At 36.1% G+C, this 26813-nt stretch overlaps 1 protein-coding gene, 1 non-coding gene and 2 pseudogenes across 13 annotated transcripts in view; 3 read left to right on the top strand and 1 right to left on the bottom strand.

Annotated features, from left to right (window-relative positions):
* Positions 1–16076, top strand: part of LOC149516078 (putative serine/threonine protein kinase IREH1) — a 33225-nt gene extending 17149 nt beyond the window's left edge. For 2 of the 12 annotated variants that reach the window (XM_089768012.1, XM_089768015.1), the window contains exons 7-19: positions 2946–3038; positions 3118–3258; positions 3377–3469; positions 4004–4208; positions 4517–4602; positions 9409–9497; positions 13880–13931; positions 14059–14115; positions 14201–14374; positions 14472–14549; positions 15117–15300; positions 15389–15441; positions 15776–16076. In XM_089768012.1, the coding sequence (XP_089624138.1) occupies positions 2946–3038; positions 3118–3258; positions 3377–3469; positions 4004–4208; positions 4517–4602; positions 9409–9497; positions 13880–13931; positions 14059–14115; positions 14201–14374; positions 14472–14549; positions 15117–15200 (1152 nt within the window). In that variant the 3' untranslated portion in view covers positions 15201–15300; positions 15389–15441; positions 15776–16076. The other 10 variants (XM_089768011.1, XM_089768014.1, XM_089768010.1 and 7 more) reach the window with 7 other exon arrangements.
* Positions 16077–21364: 5288 nt separating this feature from the next.
* LOC149516079 (5.8S ribosomal RNA) lies at positions 21365–21513 on the top strand (annotated as a pseudogene).
* Positions 21514–21724: 211 nt separating this feature from the next.
* On the top strand, positions 21725–25112 carry LOC149516080 (25S ribosomal RNA). The gene has a single exon (XR_016346725.1). It is a non-coding gene; the product is annotated as a 25S ribosomal RNA (ribosomal RNA).
* Positions 24043–26159, bottom strand: LOC149516081 (uncharacterized; annotated as a pseudogene).
* Positions 26160–26813: the final 654 nt, after the last annotated feature.

Raw genomic sequence — 26813 nt, forward strand, 5'->3', positions numbered from 1 at the left:
GAATCCTTACCTCTTCATTGCCTTGGTCAACCTTTCAATCCAAGCCTGAGGAGACTATTTTAGTCCATACAAAGATTTCTGGAGTTTGCACACTTTGCCCATGTTGTCTTGCCTTTCAAAATTAAGGGGAATTTCCATGTAGACATCCTTCTTTGAGTCGTCATTTAAAAATGCATTCTTAATATCAAGTTGGTGGAGAGGCCAATCCAAGTTGGCTGTTAGTGACAATACAACTTTAATTGAATTGAGTTTGGCTACCGGAGCAAATGTCTTCTCATAGTCTATCCCATAGGATTGAGTGAACCCTTTTGCATTGTGCTTTATTGTGAAGATCCACTAACATCCAACCGCGTTTTTCCTTTTTGGGCAAATTTGAAATTTCTCATGTCCCATTTTTCTCTGGTGCCTTGATTTCTTCAAGAATTGTTGCCTTCCAATTTGGTTCATTGAGGGCTCCTTGAATATTTTTTGGAATTTGCACATTGTCACGGTTAGTAGTAAAGGCTTGAAAGTCTGGATTTAATATGTCATATTAGATGTACTTGCAGATAGGGTTTGGGTGCATGATTTCACACTTTCTTTATGCAATAGGAATGTCAGGGTCACTTGCTAGCTTACAAGTTTCAGTTTCAGATTCAATAGGGACATTACCTATGTTAGTTGTAGGTTCTTGGAGACATGGATTAGGTTGATTTTTAGTGTTGGGTTGTGTATAGTGGTCCACCTTTTCTTGTGGTTTTTGCTTCCTTGAGTTGACTATCAGTTCTTTTGTTTTTTCTTGCATAACTTTAAGGTTGGAAGAGTCAAGAGTTGTCTGAACAGGTTGGGTAGGTTGAGAATTTGGTTTTGAAGGGGTTGGTTGGAAATTTGATTTTGAAGGGGTTGGTTGGGAAATTGGCAGGTCAACAGCTAAGAATTGATATTCTTGAGTAGTATTCTCTCCTTGAAGATCATTCTTCTTGTAGTATGGAAGATTTTCAAAGAAGTTGACATCCATAGAGTTATAGAATTTTTTTTATGATGGGTGAGTAACACCTATAACCTTTTTGGTGTGGGGAATAACCAAGGAAGATGCATTTTAAGGCTTTGGGATAAAGCTTGCTACCGTTTTGTTGACTAATATGAACGATGGCAATGCAACCAAAGAGTTTGATGGGAATGGAAGAGATCAACCGAGTTTGTGGGTAGGAAGCAAGGGGAGTTTGACAAGGTGTTTTAAAGTGAACTCGAAAAGGCATTCGGTTAACCAAATAAGTTGCAGTGAGGACAACTTTTCCCTAAAAATATTTAGGCACATTGGAAGTCAACAAGAGGGATCTGGTCACTTCTATCAAATGTCTATTTTTGCGTTCAACAATCTCATTTTGCTGTGGAACGTCAACGTAAGAGCTTTGATAGATAATGCCATGATTGGTGAGGTAAGGGCCGAGAATAGAGTTGAAGTATTCCCTTCCATTGTCAGTTTTTAGGGATTATATTTTGGCTTGGAATTGGGTTTGTACCATGCTATTGAAGTTTTGAAAGATTTGGCTAACCTCGGATTTTTCTTTTGTAAGGAATACCCAAGTGAGTGGTGTATGATCATCGATGAATGTAACAAACCAACCATAATTTGTGATATTGTTAACTCTTGACAGTCCCCAAATGTCACTGTGAATCATTGAGAAAGGCTAGGGTCGGTATTTCAAGTGTGCTTGGAAAGTGGACAAATTTCACACTGAAAATCTTTAGAGAGGTTATCGAATAATGAGGGAAATAACCTTTTTAGGTATGAAATAGTTGGATGTCCTAATCTATAATGCCATAACATGATAAGGTCATCCTTACTAGTACTAGAGGCTAAGGCTGTACAGGAGTTTTGTGGTCTCTCGAGTGCATCATCTTGAAGAAGGTAGAGCTTTGCTCACATCCTAGTAGTGCCAATAATCCTTCTTGAGCCAAATTCTTGAAATTCACACAAGTTGGGAAAAAATTTAGTGACACAACATCTATCCTTTGTAAGCTTACTGATAGAAAGTAGGTGACAGAGCCAAGTGTTATGTCTTTCGAAACTACAATAGAACCTGTTCGTAGCACCTTTAAGAGAGAGCCATCAACAATTTTTACAGGAGAATTATCATAGCAAGGTCTATATGTCTTGAATAAGGATGCATCTCAAGTCATGTGATCTGATGCTTTTGAATCAACAATCCAAGATTGTGTATTTCCCCGTTGAACACTTAAGGTGTTTAGGAAATTACCTTTTTGTGCTAGTAAACTAGTTCCAAAGGTTGCAGACTTGTTTTGAAGGGTTTGTTGGAGCATTATCTCTGTGACTTTCCTCATGCCATACCATTGCAGAAGAAGAGTTCTGACTTCTGCTAGCCATAACAAAAACTCTTGTGGCTATAGTCTAATGGTTCAAGCCGACTTGCTTTGATACCATGTAGAAAACTTAAAGAACAATTGTTGTTATTTCTTCTTATTCTATCTACAACGAAGTAGTACATTTAAATAAATAGGAACAGTGAAGTTTCTTATTAGGAAACAATGTAAATGAAACATAAAACAAAAAATAATAAAAGGAAAGAGAATTATTCTATTCTAAAATAGAAACAAATCCCTAAAAACTTGATAATCAGAATAATTGACTAAACCAGAAGAGTAAATGAGAAATATTCCTAAAATGAATTAGGAAATTGAACTGCACTAGTGTAGGAGAATCAGATCTGCACTAATTTAGGAGAATCAGATTTCTACGAGGCATCTTTTATTATTTTTATTTTTATATTGTATTAGTTACCATGTAAGTCTCTGGTTTTTATTATGACTACCCTCTATATTATCTGTTGTATCATGTTTGAGCCCCTCGTACCATTTTCATCATGCTGTGCAGTTATCTTGCCACTAAGAGGTGAAGGGGAGTTAGTTTTCAATTAAAAATATGTTTATGCTGTTTGGTACAGGTTCTAAAGAAGGCAGATATGATTCGGAAGAATGCAGTTGAGAGTATATTAGCAGAGCGTGATATTTTGATTTCTGTTCGCAACCCATTTGTGGTGAGCAGGTCTAGCTTGAAAGTAATTTACTTTCCTTGAGAACTTGTTATCTTATTGTTACATCTATGTGCTGCATCAGGTTCGATTCTTCTATTCATTTACTTGCCGTGAGAACTTGTATCTTGTAATGGAGTATTTAAATGGAGGAGATTTATATTCATTGTTGAGAAATTTAGGCTGCTTGGATGAAGAGGTTGCTCGTGTATACATAGCAGAAGTAGTAAGTTTTGGTTTAATCTATTATAAGGAATATATATATATATATATAGTGGCTTTATCAGTTGAATTCTTTTTCTTTGTTATATAAAATGTGTATTTTTATATACATAATTTTGCAGGTGCTTGCTTTGGAGTATTTACATTCTCTACACGTGGTTCATCGTGATTTGAAGCCTGATAATTTGTTGATTGCACACGATGGTCATATCAAGGTAACAGTTAATCTGAGCTTCCTTGTTTCCCTTCGTTTGACAGATTTAAAGCGATATACATTGCATAGTTATTGTCACTTGGTCTTTTGTTATCAGTAATTCTAAATGTTCAGTTATTGATAGTCCTAATGCAAAATATCACTTTTTTTGTCAGAAGCAAAATATCATCTTTCTATTGACTATTGATTTATTATTTTCATTATTATTATTGACATTCATAATGTAAAATATCATCTTTCGGTCTTCTGTTTTATCATAATTTATGAAATTTATTGAGATTACAATGGCAAGATGAAGTGTGTGTTTTACAATATTGGTTAATTAGCGAAAAACCCATTATGTTGAAAGGTGAGATGTGATTGAGCGGTCAAGGGACTACCTATGTTTATTCTACAAGATGATTGTTTTTAAGCAAATGAGGGTACCTTTAAAGGAATGTGACGTGGAGATTACTTATTCCTTTTTAAATATTTCAGACCTTTCATTCTTTTAATGTACCCTTTTAAACTTATAGTAAATTTTCGATTTGAGCAGTTGACAGATTTTGGGCTTTCAAAGGTTGGTCTCATCAACAGCACTGATGACTTATCTGGTCCAGCGGTTAGTGGCACATCTCTACTTGATGATTATCAGCCTCAATTATCTGCATCTGAGCATCAGCAAGAGAGGCGGAAGAAACGTTCTGCTGTGGGTACACCTGACTATTTGGCACCAGAGATTCTTTTGGGAACAGGACATGGTTTGTATAGCCTTTTTTAATTTAAGATGCTTTATTTTTCTTTTCATCACTTTTTTACCTTAAAGGTCAAGTCACGTTAAATTTGCTCAACCTGAAAAGCGTATACCCCTACAAGCTTAAGCAACTTGGATCCAAATTATTTAGTTGATTAAAAGATTTAATGGTTGATACTTGGTTATAATGTGCCTATACCACGGTAGCTGATTAAATTGTCCCTGGATGTTTCTACCTGATAAGCTTATGCGTTTCTTCTTTGGTTGATCATGTTTTAAAGCAATAAGTTCACCATATCATCCAATTTTCCCCAGGTGCAACAGCAGATTGGTGGTCTGTGGGTGTCATTTTGTTTGAATTGGTTGTTGGCATTCCACCTTTCAATGCAGAACATCCACAGGTAATATCTTGATTCTATGTGTTCTAGTTCTTGCTAGTACTATTTGTTCTGCTTGTTTTGACTTTTTCTTGTCATGCATTCCATCTCTCTCTCTTCCTTCTCAAAGTGTAGATTATTTTTCTTTACTCTTATTCTGTTGATATAAAGCTTTGAATTATGTCAATCTTTGTGGAAAAACTAAGAAATATAATTGTGGAAAACTAAGTAAAATTGAATGTATATAGAAAAACTGCTCATAAAGAATTATACAAGCACTTTAGGTTTATATACAACTAATTAATGGGTAAACTAGAAAACTAAATTTTCTTAAAACTGATCCTATAATTGAGGGATTGTCTATCTTGATTTGCTGTCCTTAATTCTAGGGATACAAATACTTAATTCTAGAGATATAAATATAAATCTACAGATTACAAGATTACAACTAGCTGTAAATAAGTGTTTTCCCACTCTCCCTCAAGTTGGTGAATAGGTGTTTTTCATTCCCAGCTTAAAAATAATTTCTTGAAATGTTGCACTATTGAGACCTTTAGTCAACACATCTACAAGTTAACCCTTAGTTGATACATATGGTGTACAAATCAATCCACTGTCTAGTTTCTCCTTTTTGAAATGTTGGTCTATTTCAATGTGTTTTGTTATGTCATGTTGCACAGGATTGTGTGCAATGCTTATTGCAGACTTGTTATCACAGTAAAGTCTCATTTGTCCATCTCACTTGATCTTCAAGTCTTCTAGGGTAATTTTTAACCATAATAGTTAACAAATTTCTTGAGCCATTGCTCTGAACTTTGCTTCAACACTTGATCTTGCCACCACATTCTGTTTTTTACTTCTCTAAGTCACAAGATTACCACTTAGGATAGTGTAGTAGCTTGAGGTGGATCTTTTATTAGTTATTGAATCTACATAATCCGCATCTGTATGTGCCTCTAAAACCAGCTCTGAATTTCTTTTGAATAAGATACTTTTCCCAAGATTGGCCTTCAAATAGTGCAATGCATGGTAGATAGCCTGTAGGTGCACTTCTTTAGGACTATGCATAAATTGACTTATCACCGTCATAGCATATGCTATATTAGGTCTAGTATGTTAGAGATAAATGAGTCTTCCAACTAATCTCTGGTACATCTCTCTATCTACAGTAGCATCTTCATTAGCTTCTCTAAGTTTATGATTAGGATCTATAGGGGTATTTGCAGGTTTACATGCGAGCTTCCCAGTTTCCTTCAAAAGATCCATCACATATTTCTGTTGTGAGATGAAAATACCCTGCCGTGAGTGAGCTATTTCAATTCCAGGAAGTATTTCACTCTCCCTAGCTCTTTTATCTCAAATTCTCTAGCCAAATATTATTTTAGAGATTCTTTTTTTCATCATCTCCAGTTACAATTATATCATCAACATACTCTAATAGAATCGTGATTCTCCCTTAATCAAAGTGCTTGATAAACAATATGTGACTCTTTGACTTTGCTTATATCTCATTGCTAGTATCACTTTGGCAAATCTCTCGAGCCAAGCTCTAGGAGACTGTTTAAGGCCTTATAAAGCCTTTTTAGCTTGCATACTTTGTTTGCTTCTAGATGACTTTCAAATCCCAATGAAACCTTCATAAATATTTCTTCTTCCAAATCACCATGTAGAAAGGCATTCTTTACATCAAATTGTTGAAGTTGCCAATTGTAATTTGCAGCTAATGATAACAAAATCCTAAATGTATTCATCTTGGCAACTGGAGCAAAAGTTTCCTGATAATCCACTCTATAAGTTTGAGTGTAGCTTTTAGCCACCAACTTGGTTTTATATCTTTCAACAGTACCATTCGCCTTGTATTTTACAGTGAAAATCCATTTACACCTAGTTGGAATTTTTTCCTTTAAGCAATTCTACCAGTTCCCATGCCTTATTTTTCTTTAAGGCCTCCATTTCTATTTTCATGGCTTGTCTCCATTTCTCACTAGATAATGTCTTGCATAATGCAGTTAGAATAGAAATAATGTTTAGGCTCACAAGGAAATTTTTGTGGGATGGTGAGAATTTTTCAAATGACACAAAATTAGAGATTAGGTATATTGGATGCTTAGTGTATTCTCTAGTTCCTTTCTTAATGGCAATAGGCAAATCATAATCACTAGTTAAAGTTTTAAAGGATTCATGCTTATTTTGAGAAACAGAGTCGAAGATTGTAGTTACCTTATTTCTAGAGTTAGGATAAGATTCTTGGACTTGCACTAGTTCAGGATTTGAAACTTTCCTTCTTGAGTACACCTGTAATTCCTTTATAGAATCAAGAACAATATTATCTTTTGTCACATCTTCTATGTTTGGAATGAGTTCAGACTCAAATCAATGTTTGACTGGGACTTAGAATAAACAGGTTTAGACTCAAAAGAATTAATGGGTGAAAATGTTGAAAAAGAGGACAAGTCAAGCAAAAAGAAGTCTTTATCCTTATCTTCCATGAATGAGGTCTTCCCCTGAAAATAAGGTTGAGTAAAAAATGGTTTATTTTCTACAAAAGTAACATCTGTAGACACAGAATTTTTTGGTAAGAGGATGATAGCATATACCTTTTTTGAGTTGATGAATACACCACAAAAATGCATTTAATTGTGTTAGGAACCAACTTCTCCCTATTATGATTGTGAACATGAACAAATGATGTACAATCAAATATCTTAGGTGTGAGGTTGTTTAATGTATTAAAGTTGGGATAGAATTGCGAGAGTAGTTCCATAGGAGTTTTAAATTCCAAAACCTTTAAAGGTAACGTATTTAGGATATGTGTGGCAGCGAGAACGGCTTCCCCCTAGTAGGATTTAGGTACATTTGCTTGAAAAAGTAAAGCTTGGGTTGTGGCTAGTAAATGGTTGTTTTTCCTCTATACCACTCCATTCTGTTGTGGAGTATTAACATAAGATGACTCATAGATAATCCATTCCTTTTTGAAATAGGTTGATAAACTCTGGTTGAAATAGTCTATTGCATTATCAGATTTAAATCTCTTGATTTTCACTCCAAATTGATTTTGGATCATGTTTTGGAAGCTTAAAAACACACTATTCACATCTAATTTGGATTTAAGTAAAAATATTCAAGAGAACCTGGTACAATTACCTATGAAAGAAACAAACCACCTTGCAGTGAAAATATTATAAATTGTAGAGGGACCCTATATGTCACATGAATCAATTAAAAAGGAGTAGAACTTCTTTTATTGCTAATTTAAAAAGAAAAACGTCTATGATTTGCAAGTTCACAAACATCATAATGAAAATATTCGCCATTTAATCCTTTAAACATAGAAGGAAACATGTTTTTCAAAGTTCCAAAAAAAGGATGTCCAAGACGAAAATGATAAAGCTAAATTTTGTCTTTATTGGAAGAGTTTTTAGAAAGAAATGATTAAGGTAAATTATTCTTGATGTTACTTGTGTTGTTTGATGTCTCAAGATAGGATAGTTCATCTTTCTCCTTAGCAAGTCCAATCTTCTTCCCCAAACTCTAATCTTGAAATTCACAATAGGAAGGATAAAAAGTCACTTTGCAATCCATGTCTCTGGTAAGTTTTTGTATAGATATCATATTAATAGACAATCCAAGAATATGAAAAATATTTTTAAGAACAAACAAGGGATTAATTTGAATATCTCCTAATCCTGCTACTGTAGTAAGTGAACCATTTGCCTGATACCATGTGAAAAACTAAGAAATAAAACTGTGTGAAAAATTAAGAGAAAAACAGAATGTATATTGAAAAACTGCTCATAAAGAATTATACAAGCACCTTAGGTTTATGTACAACTGATTAGTGGGTAAACTAGGAAACTAAATTTTCTTAAAACTGATCCTATAATTAAGGGATTATCTATACTAATTTTCTGTCCTTAATTCTAGGGATATAAATACTTAATTCTAAAGATACAAATATAAATATATAGATTACAAGATTACAATATTACAATCAACTGTAAATAAGTGTTTTCCCACAACCTTTTTTTTTTTTCCCAATATTGCTTGATATTTGTAGTGTTGTCAATATATGAATGTTGAGTTCAAATGTCAGATCTTAATTATCATTCCTACTTTGTAATTTGGATCTCTATGTCTCATGTTTTCTTAATTTTGTTGTTAAATTTTGGTTTGCAATCAATAGCTGGTTTGTTTTAATCCAAATTGCTTAAAAAATGAGGTGTTACAAGAATGAAACCATTTCTAAATTGTTGACAAACATGTTGCTAGGTGTTTGGTTGAGGCTCTTCAATGAGGGTGGGAAAATCATCGTATCTTTGACTAACATCCAATCACAGTGCTCAATGCTAGTTACATTCATAATTTTATTGTGGTAATACATGGATAGGAAGACATAGGCCTTATGCCAATTGATGGGTATGTTTTTGAGTTAGGGCCTGATGTTCCTTTCTTATTAGAAGTAGACATAAGAACACAATATAATATTGGTTCTTTTCTAGCACCTTGCACAATTAAGGATGTATATCTTTTGTTTGATTGAGTCAACTACATAGTTATGATGGTAAATTTACCGACTTCCAAGTTAGTTTTGGGCTCTGGACTCCTAACCTAGGAAGAAACTTGATACTTTTTTTTTCTTGGATATTCTAATGTTGATGTTGTTTTAAGGGTTTTTCTTTTCTTTTTAAATCTTTAAAGACTCTTCACTTTTTAAACTATTGGATTTCTTTAAAATGTTGCTTAAATTATTAATGTGCCATCCGGTTTGAAATTTTCGTTTTAAATTGTTTCTCATTCGTAAATTCACTTTCTTCTATATTTTGATTCTAGACAATATTTGACAATATTCTCAACCGTAAAATACCTTGGCCACGGGTACCAGAAGAGATGAGCATAGAAGCCAAAGATCTAACTGATCGGTAAGAAAATTGTTTTGTTGATGTCATATTGGGATGTCATGAGAATTTGATGCATGTTGAAATAAATAATAGTTGTAACATGTAATGCCCTTAGTTTCATATAACATTATTTTGTGGACATAATTTTGAAATGTTGTTACTGAAACATTTTTCTGAGCATGCCTGGTTTGCAAAGACAGCTGTACTATATTTGCTTTATGGCTTTACTAAAAGAGAGGTTTTAGTACTATAGACCAAGAAAAAAAAGCTGTGAACTTTGTTTTGCTATATCAAGTGCCAACACACTAAGTATCAAGCACAACATTTTCCAAAACTCAACGTGCAAGAACATTTCTATGTAGTGTAATTATCTCCCCATCACCGATGCCGAGAATTGATGGTTGAGATATTGAAGAGTAATTGCAAACAAAAAAAGCTTACAAAGAAGACAATTCATTAAAATTTGAATAATGGCATAATATAGTTATTGGATTAAAGGGATAGAAGTTCACTATCAAGATTAGACACTAAGGGATATGGAAACACCACCCTAAAATTTGGTAGGGATAGGATGGGAGCTTCGGTGATCCTCAATGACCTCAAAGTTGTGTTGGGCTTCTTTGGTCTACTTAAAAGCTTCGTCTTTCAAACATTCAGTCATGGGAGCCACAATGGAGCTAAAACCCCTAATGAAGTGCCTATAAAAAGATGCAAGGCCATGGAAGTTTTGGATATCATGTAAAGATGCTGGTGTTGGCCAATTTAAAATTGCCTCAACTTGCTAGGATCCATCTTTATTCCTTCCTTTGACATCACAAATCCTAGAAACACAAGGTTGGAAGTAAAGAAACTGCACTTTTTAAGGTTACCATAAAGTTTTTGTTCCCTCAATATGCAAAAGAGTTGGTGTAGATGATTCAAGTGTTGGTCCTCATCTTTGTTGTACTCCAGAATATCATCAAAACATACCACTACATATCTGCCAATACAAGGTTTAAGGATATGATTCATAAATCTCATGAAAGTCCTAGAGGCGTTGGATAAACCAAAAGGCATTACCATCCATTCATAGAGACCATTCCTTGTCTTGAAGGCTGTTTTCCACTCATTTCCAGGCTTCATTTTCATTTGATGATAGCCATTGCGTAGGTCTATTTTGGAGAAAATAGTTGCTCCATGTAGTTGGTCTAGCAAGTCATCTAAGCGTGGAATAGGAAAGCGATAGTCAATCATGATTTTGTTGACCACTCTACTATCCACACACATGCCCAATGATCCATCCTTCTTGGGCACCACAAGGGCTCATGCTTTCGCGCACCATTCTTTTTCTCACCAATTCATAAACTTGGCATTGCAACTCCTCATGCTTTTTAGGACTCATCCTATAGGCTGCCTTGTTGGGTAGAACAACTCCTGGGATAAGGTCTATGCAGTGTTGAATGTCCCTCATTGGTGGTAGACCAGCTGGTAACTCTTCTTGAACATCTTGAAATTCTACCAATAATGGTTGTATTACTGCAGAGGCTTCTCCCCATCTTCATTCTCCTCAATCAGCACTAGTGCATACATAATACCACCCATCTTAATTTCCTTTTTGTAATTGGCCTTGGTAAACAAGATGCTTCCTTCACCTTTGGTTGGTTTTGACATTACTAGGGGCTTGGTAAGGCCTAGGATGATTTTGCATCCATCCTTCACAAATGTATAAGTGTTGTGGTAACCATCATAAATAACCCTCTTATCATAATGCCAAGGCCTTCCAAGCAGTAATTGGTAAGCATCCATCAGAGCTACATCACCTCACATTTCGTCCTTGTATTGCTTTCCTATGGAAAAAGGAACTAAACACCTCTTGCTAACCTTGATTTCATTCTCTTTTTGTAGCCAAGACAGCTTATATGTTTTGGGGTGATCCACTATTTTAAGGCCTAATTTTTGTGCCATAAAAGTAGAAACAACTTTTTCAAAACTTCCACTATCGATTATAACATCACATACCTTCCCATGGGTAGTACACTAGGTGTGGAACATGTTTTTATGCAACCAATCTTCTTCCTTAGTAGATGCGGTACTCAAGTTGTATTGTATGACTAAGGATGCTCCACAATCGCCATAGATTACATCTTCCTCCTCTTCGAGGTTTTGATTCTCTTCAACCAACTTCTCTTCATTTTGCTCTAAGTCTTCCTTTACTAGAGTCACAATCTTCCTGTTTGGGCATTCTGAGGCAATGTGTCCAAGCCTTTGACACTTAAAACACTTTTTGGTTTGTGCACTAGATTGAGGCTTGCTTGTTGAGGTTCCATCTCTTTTTTGGGGCTGCCTAGGAATGAGCTTAGAAGGCACAAAAGTTTTGGATGAGCCACCTTTAATGATATAGCCTTCTCGGGACCCAAATCTCAAGTTGCTACCACGGGTCTCTTTTTGTTGCCTCTCCACCTTAAGGGCAAGCTTGCATACATCGTTGAAAGTCCAATAGGGTTGTAATTGTACCACATTAGCTATCTCGATTTTCAACCCTCCAAGATATCGTGCAATAGCGTGCTCCTCTTGTTCCGCTAATTCGCATTTCAACATGAGGTGGTCAAACTCAGTCGTGTACTTCTCCACTGAGAGATCTCTTTACTTCAAGTTATGGAACCTAAGGAAGACGTCTTGCTGGAAGTTGTCTGGGAGATACTTCCTTTTCAACTTTCTTTTCATTTTCTCCCAATTTGCAATTTTTCTCTTGCCTTCTTTTTCCCTTTGCTTCTTCAAATTTTCCCACCAAAAGGATTCATGCTTTCTAAGTTTGATGGCCGCTAGCTTCCCCTTACGATGTTCAGTGGCATCATGGTATTTGAAAATGTGCTCCACTATGTGTAACCAATCTAAGAACTTTTCAGGTTGCATTTTCCTCTGAAACTAAGGAACCTTTATCTTTGGATTGAATATGCTATGTTGAAGTTAGTTTCTACATAGGTAGTCTCTGACTTGCCGTGGGTGAGGTGGGGTGTTATCGTTAGAATCATTGTTGTTTTCATGGTATGGATTAGCCTTGCCTTCATCTTTTTTGTTCCTCTTTCCTTAGTGCTTTATCTGTTCGCTCTCTTTTATTGCATACACAACTATTGTTGTACTTGGAGGATTTGTTGCCGCATCTCCTCTATGAGGGCATCCCTTGGGTAATCATTTGTAGTTGTTGCAACATTGGTGTTGGCTTCAACATCTTCTGTTGGTGCTTGACAACGAGGACCTGCCATAGCTCTGATACCAATTTGATGTTGGGAATTGATGGTTGAGATGTTAAAGAGTAATTGCAAACAAAAAAAGATCACAAAGAAGACAACTCACAATAATTTGAACAATGGTAGAATATGGTTATTGGATTAAAGAGATAGAACTTCACCATTCTAGCAAATCTACCTAAAAGATACAGAACTTGAGAACAATCTAAAGATTGCTTAAGGATAAAAACAAACTCTATTTTGCCTTTTACAAAGAATAACGGAAAATAAATAGGCTAGGAACATCCTTCCAAACATGGGAGCTTCAAAGATTGGATTGCTAAATTGATGGAATTGCTTTCAATCTTATCTTGCTGAAATGGTGCCTTAAATCATGGGATTTGCATGTGAACACAATTATCTGCTCATTTGCTCCTGCAAATTACATGATAATATGCTGAATATTTGGTGTCTAGGTTCATCCATGAATCTGACCACAATCTTATCCATCTTCATGCTCTCCTTTTCCAGCTAGTGTGGACATAATCTCCCTATTCTAGACCATCTTATTTCTGCATTTATTTAGTGGATTTTGACCAAGGATAGGCCCATCTTATTTTTGGATAAGTTTTCCTTAGTCTCAGCTCAAGTTGTAAGATTTGTTGACACTCCGGTGTCAATCACAAACATGAAAGCAACATTTCTAGAACATCAAGATATGGGGATGCATCTTTACACATCTGTTAACATATGTTATCTTAATGAGATCTATATTTTCTTAACAAAGTTCAAAGCTTTTATTTTATAAACCTCTCTGTTATGGACATCTACTGGTACAGTGAGATACTGCTATATTATCTTAATTGTTGCTATTGCAACGGGATATTTGATGAAACTTTTATCCTATATTCCTCTATGATTATGTTTTTCTAGAAGTTCCTATGTTCTCTTTTTGAAGATCATTTATAGATTATATAATAAGCTAACTATTTTTATTATATTACTGGTTTATTTAAACTGACCATATCTTGGAAATTATGTTTCAATATCTTAACAATTTACAGTATTTCACATCTTCATACTTTAAGGACCATGTGTTTTTACCAACATTAGTGCTCCTTTTCTTTCTTTGTAATAATAATAATAATAATAATAATAATGTTGGTCCTAACATTTGGCAACATGATATCCTTCCAGACTGTTGACAGAAGATCCCCATTACAGACTTGGAGCGAGAGGAGCATCAGAGGTGATATGGTTCTTAATATAAGTACAAGTTTTGGGTTTTTTCCTCCTTTTTTATATTTTCAGGTATATGTTTTTCGTAATTGCCTGCCTTAGATGTTTGAATCACAAAGAATGGAATTTTTATACAGGTGAAGCAGCATGTATTTTTCAAAGATATCAATTGGGACACCCTTGCAAGGCAAAAGGTGTGAATGTCATTGATGAATTCTGAGCCATCTAACTGTTTTTAAGTGTCTTGTATTTACTCACCATGCTTTTGACATTTTACAGACTGCCTTTGTTCCCACTTCAGAGAGTGCACTTGATACTAGTTACTTTACAAGTCGCTACTCATGGAATACTTCAGATGACCATGCCTATCCTGGTAGTGACGTTGATGATTCCAGTGATGCTGACAGCTTAAGTGGCAGTAGTAGTTGCCCGAGCAACCGCCAGGATGAAGTGGTATCTTGGCCCCAGAAATTTGCAGTTTCTTTAATAATGATTATCTATGATTTGTGTTGTTGACTTTCTGTTGGTCTGTTGGCCACCACTGAAACAGGGAGATGAATGTGGAGGCCTTGCTGAATTTGAGTCCAGTTCATCTGTCAATTATTCTTTCAGTAATTTCTCATTTAAGGTATACTTCTACCTATTAAGAATGCATCTGGAATTATTGCTTTAGTTTGGATTTAAGTGCTTTAGTTTACTCTTAATTGTTGATTGTATGATACCTGCTGAAAGATTTTAGTTTTTTAATTTTATTTTTGGATAAAATTTCAAATCCCATTTTTTACTTTCATTTTTTTTATATTTTTTATTGTATGAATGTTGCCTTCATTAATGTTGTGTTATAAGTATACATATAAATATAAATATAAATATAAATATAAATATAAATACATACCTACATATAGTCTGGTGAGCTTGTTAAATGTTCATGGTGACCTTATGAAAGACAGTTCACAGAATTCTTAATAGTTAAATTTAGTAAGCAACAACATATCCTGTTCTGCAATATGCTAGTATTATTGTAGTCTTGATCTTGATTTGAAACTGCAAGGTGGTTTGCGTCAATCTCCAATTTGGCTCTATCATTTGATGGTTATTGTGCTTCTCATCTTGATGAATATATATTTTTTTATTTAGTTTTTCTTGATTAAATTTTGCTGCTACTTCCTCACTCTCTCTTTTTCCTTCTTGTTAGAATCTATCCGAGCTCGCATCAATTAACTATGACCTGCTGTCTAAAGGTTGGAAGGATGATCATCCAGCAGATTCTAATGCTTAGGAAGCTCCTCTTATTGTGAGAACTTGGTTTTTCTGACATTAGATTGATGTGGCATATTTAAGGAGCCTCATCAGCTGTGTTGTTTGTATACCCTGTACATGTATGTTATTTGAATTTTCTGCAACTTTTGTTTCCTTGGTTTGAATATACCGTTCTATTAATTAAATTGATGTGGTGTTTCCATGCAGTAATAATAGAAAACTTGGGATTGCAACTGCTTTGGGATGTGCCTTTTTTATAGGTAACAACTCTTACACTGTGGGATTTCAATTTTAAAGTGCTGCAGCTTTGACTCCGAGAGGACCTTAATGTACCCTAAATTTGCATGCCACTGTTAGGTTATGGTCTTTTGGTAATTGGTGTAATTTGTGATTTTTCTCCGTGGTCGTGAGAGCAATGAAAGAAAACACATCCCTTTATGTTTTAGCTCAAAATTGTTTTGGTTGTTGTAAGAATCGTCCGATGCTTATGAGAAGTTATAATTTTGCCTTGGAAGGTTGGAAAATTCAGTTCTAAGTACTATATATGATATATGAGACGGCCTGGCCTTATATTTTGCATTCAATTTTTTGCAGGCCATTCTCACTATGGCCTGCTAACAGCCTGGCCTCAGAATGATATACTTAAAATGTATTTATTCCACGCATGAATTGTGAGATTGTTCTTGTTAGTCAAATGTCTGATGGAAGTAAATCTAATTGCTTTTGTTGCGATTACTTCCTGTAATGCTATCAGCTTTATGCGTTTCCCTACCCATCGTTACTAAATAGATGTCCCATCGCACAGCATTTACCTCAGGGAAAATGCAGTGTATCTGCATTCCTTTACAGTTGGAAAGTACAGTAAGGTAATATGATATTTGACTGCTTTTTCTTATGTCTTTTTGTTAATTGGCTTCCTTCTAATTTATTGTTGTTTTTGAAGAATGTTTGATATTTATAATAATCTGTTTAATATAAACAGATATATGGATGAAAAAACATTAACATTGTTTTTGATAGGAGAGATAGAGGAAGGAAAGCAATTGGAAGGGAAATCTACTTTTTAATCCTTTGTTTGATAGGAGGAAAATAGAAGAAAAACATTAGTGGATTTGCACATATTTTTATCTTCCAATCTAATCCTTTCAAAAATAAAATGAAAAAACTAATTTAATTTAAATTAAGAAATTTACTTTTATTTTTCGTTGTGAAAATAATTTTTCCTTTTATTTCCATTCCCTTTCTTATAAACAGTGTGAGAGAGCTGTGTTTAATGGAAAAATTAATTGCACTTTTTTTTTTTTTTTACACGAGCTTGCAGTCTAAGAACATGAGAAAGAGTTGTAAGTGTTGAGATTGAACATTGAACTTATTAGATGTCACCATATAAGGGGGTTACAGGAATTACTTGAGCTAAAATTTGGATTCAAAGGTTATTGCACTTTGATATTTAAACTTTTGTCAGACGTTTAAATTAATATTTTTAAAAAAATATTATTTACATTTCAAACTTTCAAATCATGTATTATACTTTACAAAACAATTTATTAAAAAGTGATGGATCAAATAAGTAAACAACATCAAAAGGTTTATTTGAAAGTAATTGAAAAAAAATACCAATGAAGAAGAGCCTAATATCATACTTCCATACTTAATATTGAATTTCAAGATTGTTAGTTTAGCAGTTAAAGTTCTCTATATATTGTGATTTGTGTGACAGATTTGTGGATAATAGTATATGGAAATCCATGCTGCATATGGATATAGGAAATGTTGTTTTAGTAAAGTACAATGAAAAATATTTTTAATATTGGCAAGGATTCGTTTGAGTCTTTTTTAAGCCTAGCAAATTGAGATTTATGTCAGAAGTACAGAGGTTTTATTTGCAAACCACGTGAATGCATGTCTGACTTTGGGTAATCATTAATTCTGTTGCTCGGAGAAGTATATTTTTTAGTTGTTTCGTGTAATGGGCTCTGCTTAAATAACCCAAAATTTTGTTGTTAGTCTTATTAGCCTGTAAGGATAATTTTGCTATTTTGGTTGTTGTACTTTGTTAGTTATGACAAGTTCTAAATATATCCCAAAATTACTTTTTATATCATTTAAATTTAAAAAATTATATTTTTACTCACTACACATCTTAAACTCTCATTTTCCATAAACATCCTCTTCACACTCACCCTTCCTCAAATCCATTTTTTTCTGTATTCTCTCTTCATTCACATCCCAATTCTTACTCAAAAATTAACTTAATATTACAAAAATTCAACGTCAATTAAGTCACCAATCTTCATTGGTCAAAAAAAAAAAAAAGTAACCAATCTTTTAATTTGAGGTAATTTTTTTTCTTTTATTTTGATTTCGTTTAATTTTGACTGTTTCATTTAGCAAATTTGGGTAAAAATGGTGCTGCATTTTATAGCTTTTGAATTTGTAATTTTTGAAAACTTCCTGAAGCTTTCGAAAATATATTTTTGAAAACTTTCATAAGCTTTTAAATTTGCATCTTTGAAAACTTTTAAAGATTTTTAGATATGCAAATCCAAAAAATTTTTAAAGTTACTGAAAATGTAAATCCTGAATCTTTTAAGAGTTTTTAGAGATGCAAATTTGGAAGCTTCCAGAAGTTTTTAAAAGTTTTCAGTTTGCATATTTGGAGACCTTTAAAAGTTTTTTTATTTGTGAAATCGAAAACTTAGAAATTATGAAATAAGGGTAATCTTTTGAAGCTTTCATGTTTAGAGTGATGTTTCTAGCCTATTTATTTTTTATTATTCTTTGTAAAAGGCATAATAGAGTTTGTTTTATCTTTAAGCAATCTTTAGATTGTTTTTAAGTTCATATTTTTTAGGTGGATTTCCTAGAGTGGTGAAATTTTATAGTTCTATATCATTGATTATAATTCTTAGGGTGGTATTTTTGTATCCCTTAGTGTCTAGTCTTGATGGTGAACTTCTATCCCTTTAATCTAATAATCATATTTTGCCATTATTTAAGTTTTTATGAGTTGTCTTCTTTGTGAGTTTTTTTATTTGCAATTACTCTTCAACATCTCAACCATCAATTTCTAGCATCAAATTGGTATAAGAGCTATGGTAGGTCATCGTCGTCAAGCACCAGTAGAAGATGTTGAAGCCAACACCAATGTTGCAGTAGCTACAAATGATGACCCAAGGGATGCCCTAATAAAAGAGATGTAGCAACAACTCCTTTAACTACAATATAGTTGCGTATGCAAGAAAAGAAGAAGAGATATGGTGGCAAGGAAGGAGGAATGAATAAGATGAAGGAGAGGCCAATCCATACCATGGAAACAACAATGATTTTGACGATAGCACCCCATATCACCCAAGGCAAGTCGGTGACTACCTACGGATAAACCAACTTCAACATAACATATTATATCCAAAGTTATAGATTCCTGAGTTTGAGGGTAAAATGCAACCTAAAGAGTTCTTAGATTGGCTACACATAATGAAGTGCATTTTCGAATACCATGATGCCCCTGAACATCGCAAGGTAAAGTTAGTGATCATAAAACTTAGAAAGCATGCATCCTCTTGGTGGGAAAATTTGAAGAAGCAACGAGAAAGAGAAGGCATGAGCAAAATCACAACTTGGGATAAGATGAAATGAAAGTTGAAGAAGAAATAGCTTCTAAACAATTTTCATCAATATATTTTCTTCAAACTCTATAATTTGAAACAAAGGGATCTTTCTGTGGAAGAATACATTAACAAGGGAAGTACATCCAAGACTAGTGTTTCTACCAAACCCCCCTTCAAATCTACTCCTAAAGAAAGAAAGAGTCATTTCCAACAAACCACAATCTAGTCTTGTCAACACTCAAACCTAAAGAGACTTCAAGGGCTAAGGACTTGGGCATATACATTATGAGTGTCCAAATCTTAAGATAGTTATATTGGTTGAAGATGATCTTGAAGATGCTGAAAGAGAACCTATTGAAGTACCTCAGGATCTTGAAGAAGATGTTAAAGAGACCTATGGTGATCTTGAATCCTCACCTGTTATACAATATAACTTGAGTGATGTAAATATAAAAGAAAAAGATTGGTTGCACAAGAATAAATTTCACACTAAGTGCACTGCTCATGATAAGGTATGTGAAGTGGTTATTGAAAATGGCAACTTTAAGAATGAGGTATCCACTCTGTTGGTGTAGTGGCTGGATCGAAAAAACATGGAACAACCTTATCCCTACAAGTTGTCATGGTTGCAATAAGGAAATGAGATTGAGATCAACAAACATTGTTTGGTTGCATTCCTTAGAGAAATATTATAAGGATGAAATATGGTGTGATGTAGCCCTCATAGATGTCTGCCTGAATGAAGAGGGAAAATCAATTGCCTTTTTTAGTGAAAAGCTCAATGATTCTCGATGAAAATACTTAGTTTATGATAAAAAAGTTCTATACTATTTATAGAGCTTTGTTTCTTTAGAGTTAGTATCCCTTTGCCAAGTCATTTGTTCTATATTTTGATCATGAGGTACTAAAGATAATTAATAGCCAACACAAGCTCAATCGAAGGCATGTAACTTGGATGGAGTTTGTTCAATCTTATTACTTTGTCGCCAAACACAAATATGAAATTCCTAAGATGGTGGCAGAAGCTTTGAGCCTAAAGCACTCCATATTAAGAACTTTGGTTGATCATGTTATTGATTTTGATGTGCTCAAAGAACTCTGTGAGGAGGTTCTTTATTGTGATAGAATTTGAAAGAAATGCAAGCTTGGGTCACATAACCAATTTCTGTTACATGATGCTTTCTTTTCAAATTTGATTGCTTGTACAATCCTTAAAGACAAGCCATTTTCACCAAAGTTCATGATGGTGCATTAGGAGAACATTTTGGAAGGGATAATATCAACTTAGACTTTGTAGTGGGTATGCCAAGCATTCAACAAAACAAGGATTCCATCATGGTAGTTGTGAATCTTTTTTACAAGATGGTAAATTCTATTCCTTGTAACAAAACCATAGATACTTCTCATGTTTTTGATTGGTATTTTAGAAAGAGCATGAAGTTACATGATATTCCAAAGTCCATGGTGTTCAATTGAGATTCCAAGTTCTTAAGACATTTTTGATACACTTTTTGGAGAAAGCTTATTACTAGTCTTAATTACAGCCCTTGTCATTATTCCCAAACTGATGAGCAAACTAAAGTTATCAATCACAGCTTAAAAATTTTCTTAAGGAGTTATGCGGGAAAGAAACTAAAAAAATCGAAACTTGTTTTATTATAAGTGGAGTACGCCTACAATCATTCAGCAAGTTAAACTATTGGTTGTAGCCTTTTTGAAATTGTTCTTGGTAAGAATGCAATATGTCATTTGGATTTAATTCAACTACATATTAACTAGCATTTTGATGGAGATGTAGAAAAAAGAGCCAAAAGTATCAAAATATGTCATGACTAGGTTCCATAAGAGAAGTTTGGTTTAGAGGGACTATGGCTGTTTAGGCCAAAGAAGTTTGAGGCAATAACATGTCTGTGATGCCTTTAGATGTTCTGGGTTTCACATGCACTGCACTGATGTATTCAACGAGTCTATAGCTTTGACCAATAAGCTTGGGTAATCTTTGAAATATCATTATGATAGGGATAGATCATTGCAATTGTTAGTTTTCAACAAGGAATTCTTAGTAAGTGTGAGTCATCAGCTCATGTTGACTATGTCCTTGCCCTTTGTACACACCACCCGTCGCTCTTACCGATTGAATTATCTAGTGAAGTGTTTGGATTATGGCGACGTAGACGGTTTGTTGCCCGTGACGTTGTGAGAAGTCCATTGAACCTTATCATTTAGGGGAAGGAAAAGTCATAACAAGGTTTCCATTGGTAAACCTGTAGAAAGATCATTGTCGAAACCTACTCAATGAATGACCCACAAATGCATTCATAAAACACCAAGGGGGTGAGGGTGCCTCCCTGCCTCTATCCTTTTGCGATCCCAAGTGGGTGCGACGATCATTTTGTTGTGTCTCCTAGGTGGGCAAAATGATTGGTATTGTTTCTCATGGTCGAATAATGAACCACCAATGTGAATTGCGCCAAGGAATCAAAATGAAAAAGAGTGCTTGTGCTGTCGCCATCCTGTTTGTGGTGCATGCACAGGCAGCATTGTGACTTTTTTTATCGTGAAAGATAACAATGACTCTCAGCAATGGATATCTTAGCTCTCACATCGATGAAGCGAAATATGATACTTGGTGTGAATTACAAAATCCCATGAACCATCAAGTCTTTGAATGCAAGTTGCACCCCAAGCCATTAGGTTGAGGGCACGCCTACCTCAGTGTCATGCATCATCACCCCCTCCAACCTCTTGCCATCGGGTTCAGGGTGAGGGGGTGGAAGATGTCCTCTTATGATCTCGTCGATTGTGGTTGGCCCAAAAATGAGTCTTCGACAATGATAGCACCGTGATTATTGGTGGTAAAGCTCTCGACATGCCTCATCTCAAATGATGAGCATTTGTTGTCCATCCGAACCCTATCGAGCCCCTTGTACGGTAACCCTAGGTCAGGCGGGATCACCTGTTGAGTTTAAGTATATCAATAACCAAAGGAAAGGAAACTTACTAGGATTTCGCTAGTAACAGCGAGCAAACTGGAAAGGACCCAGCTTGAGAATCAGGCACCCTTAGCTTTCAAATTGTATTATGAAAAAGCATCCTCAGTGGTGGATCAGGCCCAAGTCCCTTGAAAAGGGACGTCAGAGAGGGTGAAAGCCTTGTTGTGCCTAAACTCGTGTGAGGACTATCTATAAGTTTGGTTTTGGGAATGTAGCCCCAATCGGGCAATAAATTTTGTCTAAGGTTGAATACGGGCGAAAGAACTATAACAAACAAGTACCACAAGAGAAAAATGAAAAAGATTTTAGGGGAAAAATGAAAAAGACTTTGAAAAGAGAGTCAAAAAGTGCTTGAAATTATTAAGAGAGAAGCAAATGAGGGTCGACAAAGTGCCCCGATAGGTGTGGAATGGCAAAAGCTAGTCCATCAATCGGCTCAAGGTGTGGACCAATGTGAGTCACGACAGCAACCTAAGCCTAGGCTTTTTGTATGCCCACAAAAATGTTGTTGCCATGATCATGGAATGTAGCACACACCATGTTGAAGTGCCTCGACAATAGCATGCTCTCGACATTAGCCCACGGGCTCTTCATCTGGCCTTCTTAAAACGTAGGCTAATGAGTGTAACTTGTTTGTGAGTCAATGGGCTAGAACCTATAAGGTGTAAGGAAGCTGATTGATGGAATCCCTCACAGGTGCACCATCGACTGACCTTGATTTTTTGAAAAAGGTTCAAGTGTAAGCATACCTATCGGGACCTAAAAGATAGTGAACTATGCTTAAGCAGTGCGAAGTAAGAGGAAACTCTAGTGGAGGCCTACAGTAATACTGACATACAAATCATTCATTTGACTTGGGTATAGGGGTGAAAGACTAATCAAACCATCTAGTAGCTGGTTTCATTCGAAGTTTCCCTTAGGATACCTGGAACTTTTAGAGAGTTCTATTGGGTAAAGCCAACAATTAGAGGCATCAAAGGCACTATACCCTTGACCTATTCTCAAACTTTAAATAGGTAGAATAGTGCGGTTGCTTTGTTAAGTCACGCCACAGAATTGAGAACTCCAAGTGGGATAATTTTGGTAAACAAAACTAGCAATGCGACATAAATTGAAAATTGGGTTATGGTCCCTAATTGCACATTAACCTAGAACGCACAAAGGGTGATGATCGATTAAGACAGTAGGATGGTGGTCATAGAAGTCAAAATCCACTAAAAAGTGTGAAACAACTCACCTAGCCTTGAAAATGGATGGCGCTTAAGCATGCGACCTATACTTGGCCATCGGGGCAAGGGCCAGGCCCAATGAGTAGAAAGGCACAGCAGTCAACGTAAAACCCGAGGTGCAAGCTTGGACAGAGTGACCATCACTGTAGATCTTGGTCGTAGTAGCAAATATTCGAATAAGAACTTTGAAGGTTGAAGAAGGGAAAAGTTCTATGTGAACAACATTTGCACATAGGTTAGTCAATCCTAAGAGATTAGGAAAAGATTATCAAATAACATATCCAGCATGAGCTTCGAAAGAGAATTTGGTAAAAATTCTTAAATCGAGATACAGTGGTTGACGGTAATGTTAGAAAGTCCTGAGACATTAGTGAGGGCCTCAAGAATAGTTACCATTTATGTTTAATAGCCTGTCCACATTAGAAACGATTCAGCCAAAGGTAGGGTCTAATAGCCAAAAGAGCACCATACATCGCGTGTTGTCTGGTACACCCTCGGTGGCCCTTGAAAATCTAAAGGATTGAGTGCCATCCATGCTCGATCGTACTCATAACCGCATTAAGTCTCTAAGGTGAAGAGCCTCTGGTCGATGGAACAATATAGGCAAAGAAAGTCAACAAAATGGATCCGTAACCTAAGGAAAAAGATTGGCTTTGAGGGCTGGGCATGAGGGTCTTAGTCCCAAACCAATTAGCTGTTAGTGCATTGCTCGAGCTATTCCTGCAGCAAGAGAGGGTCGTTGCATATCGATCGAGGGAAGGATTGGAATTTACCTCCTTCGAGGGCATTTCTTGGGCAATGAATAATCAGCTCAGAACTGGTGGGGATAAGGAGAATCTAACTATTTAATTAAAAAAAAAAACATTGCAGTGGTCCCTACGGATGCTCACGCAATGTGATTTTTACCTAGTGCTTTAAATGTCAAAGTTAAGAAATTCAACCAAGTGCAGATAATCGACGAAAGTAACTATAACTCTCTTAAGGTAGCCAAATGCCTCATCATCTAATTAGTGACACACGTGAATGGATTAATGAGATTCTCACTGTCCCTATCTACTATCCAATGAAATCACACCCAAGGGAATGAGTTTGGCAGAATCAATAGGGAAAGAAAACCCTATTGAACTTGACTTTAGTCTGGCTTAGTGAAATAATTTGAGAGGTGTAGGATAAGTGAGAGCCCTAGGGTGAAACTAAAATACCACTACTTTTAACATTATTTTACATATTTAGTGAATCGAAGGTGAAGCACAACCCTTTTTTTTGGACCTAAGGTCAGCCTCGATCGGTCAATTCGGGTGAAAAATATTTTTAGGTGGAGAGTTTGGCTGGGACAGCATATCTATTATAAGATAACATAGGTGTCCTAAGATGAGCTCAATGAGAATAAAAATCTCATTTGGAACAAATGGGTAAAAGCTCATTTAACTTTGATTTCCAATATGAATATGAACCATGAAAGCATGACCTATTGATCTTTTAGATCTTTAAAATTTAAAGCTAGAGGTGTTAGAAAAGTTGCCATAGAGATAATTGGCATGTGGTAGCTAAGCATTCATAGTGATGTCACTTTTTAATCCTTCGATGTTAGCTCTTCCTATAATTGTGAAGCAGAATTCGCCAAGTATTGGATTGTTCACCCACCAATAGGAAACGTGAGCTGGGTTTAGACCATCATGAGACAAATTAGTTTTACCCTACTAATGGTAGTATCGCAATAGTAATTCAATATAGTATGAGAGGAACTATTGATCGCACAATTAGTCATTGTGCTTGGTTGAAAAGCCAGTGCCGTGAAGCTTTCATGCACTAGATTATGACTGAACACGTCTAAGTCAAAATTTGGTCTAGAAGTGACAAGCGCACTTGTTGCTCGATTGCCAACCTATATTAAGGGCCTATGGCCTCTAAGGGCATGTGTCATAGGTGCAACCCCTATGGTGAACAAGTCACGCAAGCTTTATTAGAGCTCAACTCCCATCAAGTGGCGAGTAAAATCTTTTACAGACGACATAAATACATGACAAGGTATTTTAAGTGGCAAAGTGGCCCTACTACCATGATCCACTAAGATTCAGCCCTTTGCACTTTGATTCATCCCTTTTAACTGCACACCCATTGAAATCCTCTCACTTCACTTTTTTACACTACACCACCTTAGGGTTATGGATGAATGGTGTTCTCCATTACAACCGATTCGGTATAGCAATGACATCCCTCCCTTGAGCATCCAACTAAACAACAACCAAATGCCCTTGGTATTTGTTATACCAACGGGTTAGCCTTTGGTGCTGGCACTTGCCCCAAACCCCATCGACACATGTTGGCCCCTAGTGCAAGTTGTTAACTCGAATGCCATTGACAGCATTTGGCCCTTGGTTGGTGCGGGCTATTGCATCCAACACCATCTGTAGATGCTAACCTATTGTTGCCTCAAACACTATAGCCAGATGCTAACACATGGTGTAGGCACTTACCTCGAACACCATCGACACAAGTAAGGCCTTTGTGTGGGTTATTACCTTAGACACCTCTTTGGTAGATATTGGCACTTGGTGTGGGTTGTTGCCTTAGACACCTGTTTGGTAGATGTTGGCACTTGGTGCAGCATGTGTTTCGTGACCTTCACACCTAAGGCACTTGTCTGCCCCTCGATCACCATTGGCCTCAAATGATGCTCAATGCATGTGTTATGGGCTCCAATCTTAAACAAAACTCTTTGTGGCCTTGTACAGGGAATTGACTTTGTCTACATAAGTCAGCATATGAAACTCCAGTGCACAGCATAATTACAGCTTGTCAAAGATTGTGTTACAGTATTAGGCCTTCTAGAAGCTCACAAATCTTATCCACCCAAGATTGTGTTCAGGTGTGCCCACACCTGGGTTTGACCTAACGCTCGCACCTTAATCATCAATGCTTACACCTGGGTCTAACTGTGTGCCTTCATATTGTGCACCAGCATTGCACCTGGCCTTCGCTCAATTCTACCAAACCTGAACACCATGCCTAAGCCTCTGGTGTATTGATCACTGCCCGAACCACTGTGCTGAGCTAGTTCCCTGTGACTCGAGCCTCTAGTAGGCCTCAAAGCCTGGTTTTCTTGGCTATCAGACCTTATCTCGCTAGAGCTAGAACTACTCATTGACTTGAAGAGATCCTCTGTGCCTGAACTAGCTTGCAGACCATGACATAAGCACAAGCCTTAACCACCATCGGGGCATGGTGGCTGGCATATGCTTCAACCACCATCGGTATATGTTGGCCCATTGTAGGGGCAGTTCCCTTAAACACCATTGGCACATGCTGATCCACGCTCCAAGCATAGGAATCCTGGGCTTGGGCCATGCAATATGCATACCACAATAGGGCAATAGGTGGGTTGAAGAACATCTTCATATTTTTGCCATGCCAATGCCTATTTTAGGGCTTGTAAATTCATATAAGTGCTCACTAGCACCCATACTTGGCTTGGCTAAATTTTGTCAAACCTGAACACTGTGCCTGAGCCTTTGCAGTATTGATCACTACCTATACCACAGTTCTAGGCTAGTTTCCCATGACATAGGCCTTTAGTATGCCTTAAGGCTTAGTCTCCCTGGCAGTCGGACCCTATTTGCTAGAACTGGAACTGCTTCTCAACTCAATGAGAACCCCTAGGCCTGAACCAACTTGTAAACTGTGACACATGCATATGCCTTGACCACCATTAGAACATGTTAGCCCTTAGTCTTGCACATGCTTCAACCATTATCGGTACATTCTGGCCTTTTATGCAGGCAGTTTCTTTAAACACCGC

The sequence above is a fragment of the Durio zibethinus genome, chromosome 11 (genome assembly GCF_047325235.1).
Source record: "Durio zibethinus cultivar Kanyao isolate XHJ-2024 chromosome 11, ASM4732523v1, whole genome shotgun sequence".
In the NCBI taxonomy this organism is placed as follows: Eukaryota; Viridiplantae; Streptophyta; class Magnoliopsida; order Malvales; family Malvaceae; genus Durio; species Durio zibethinus.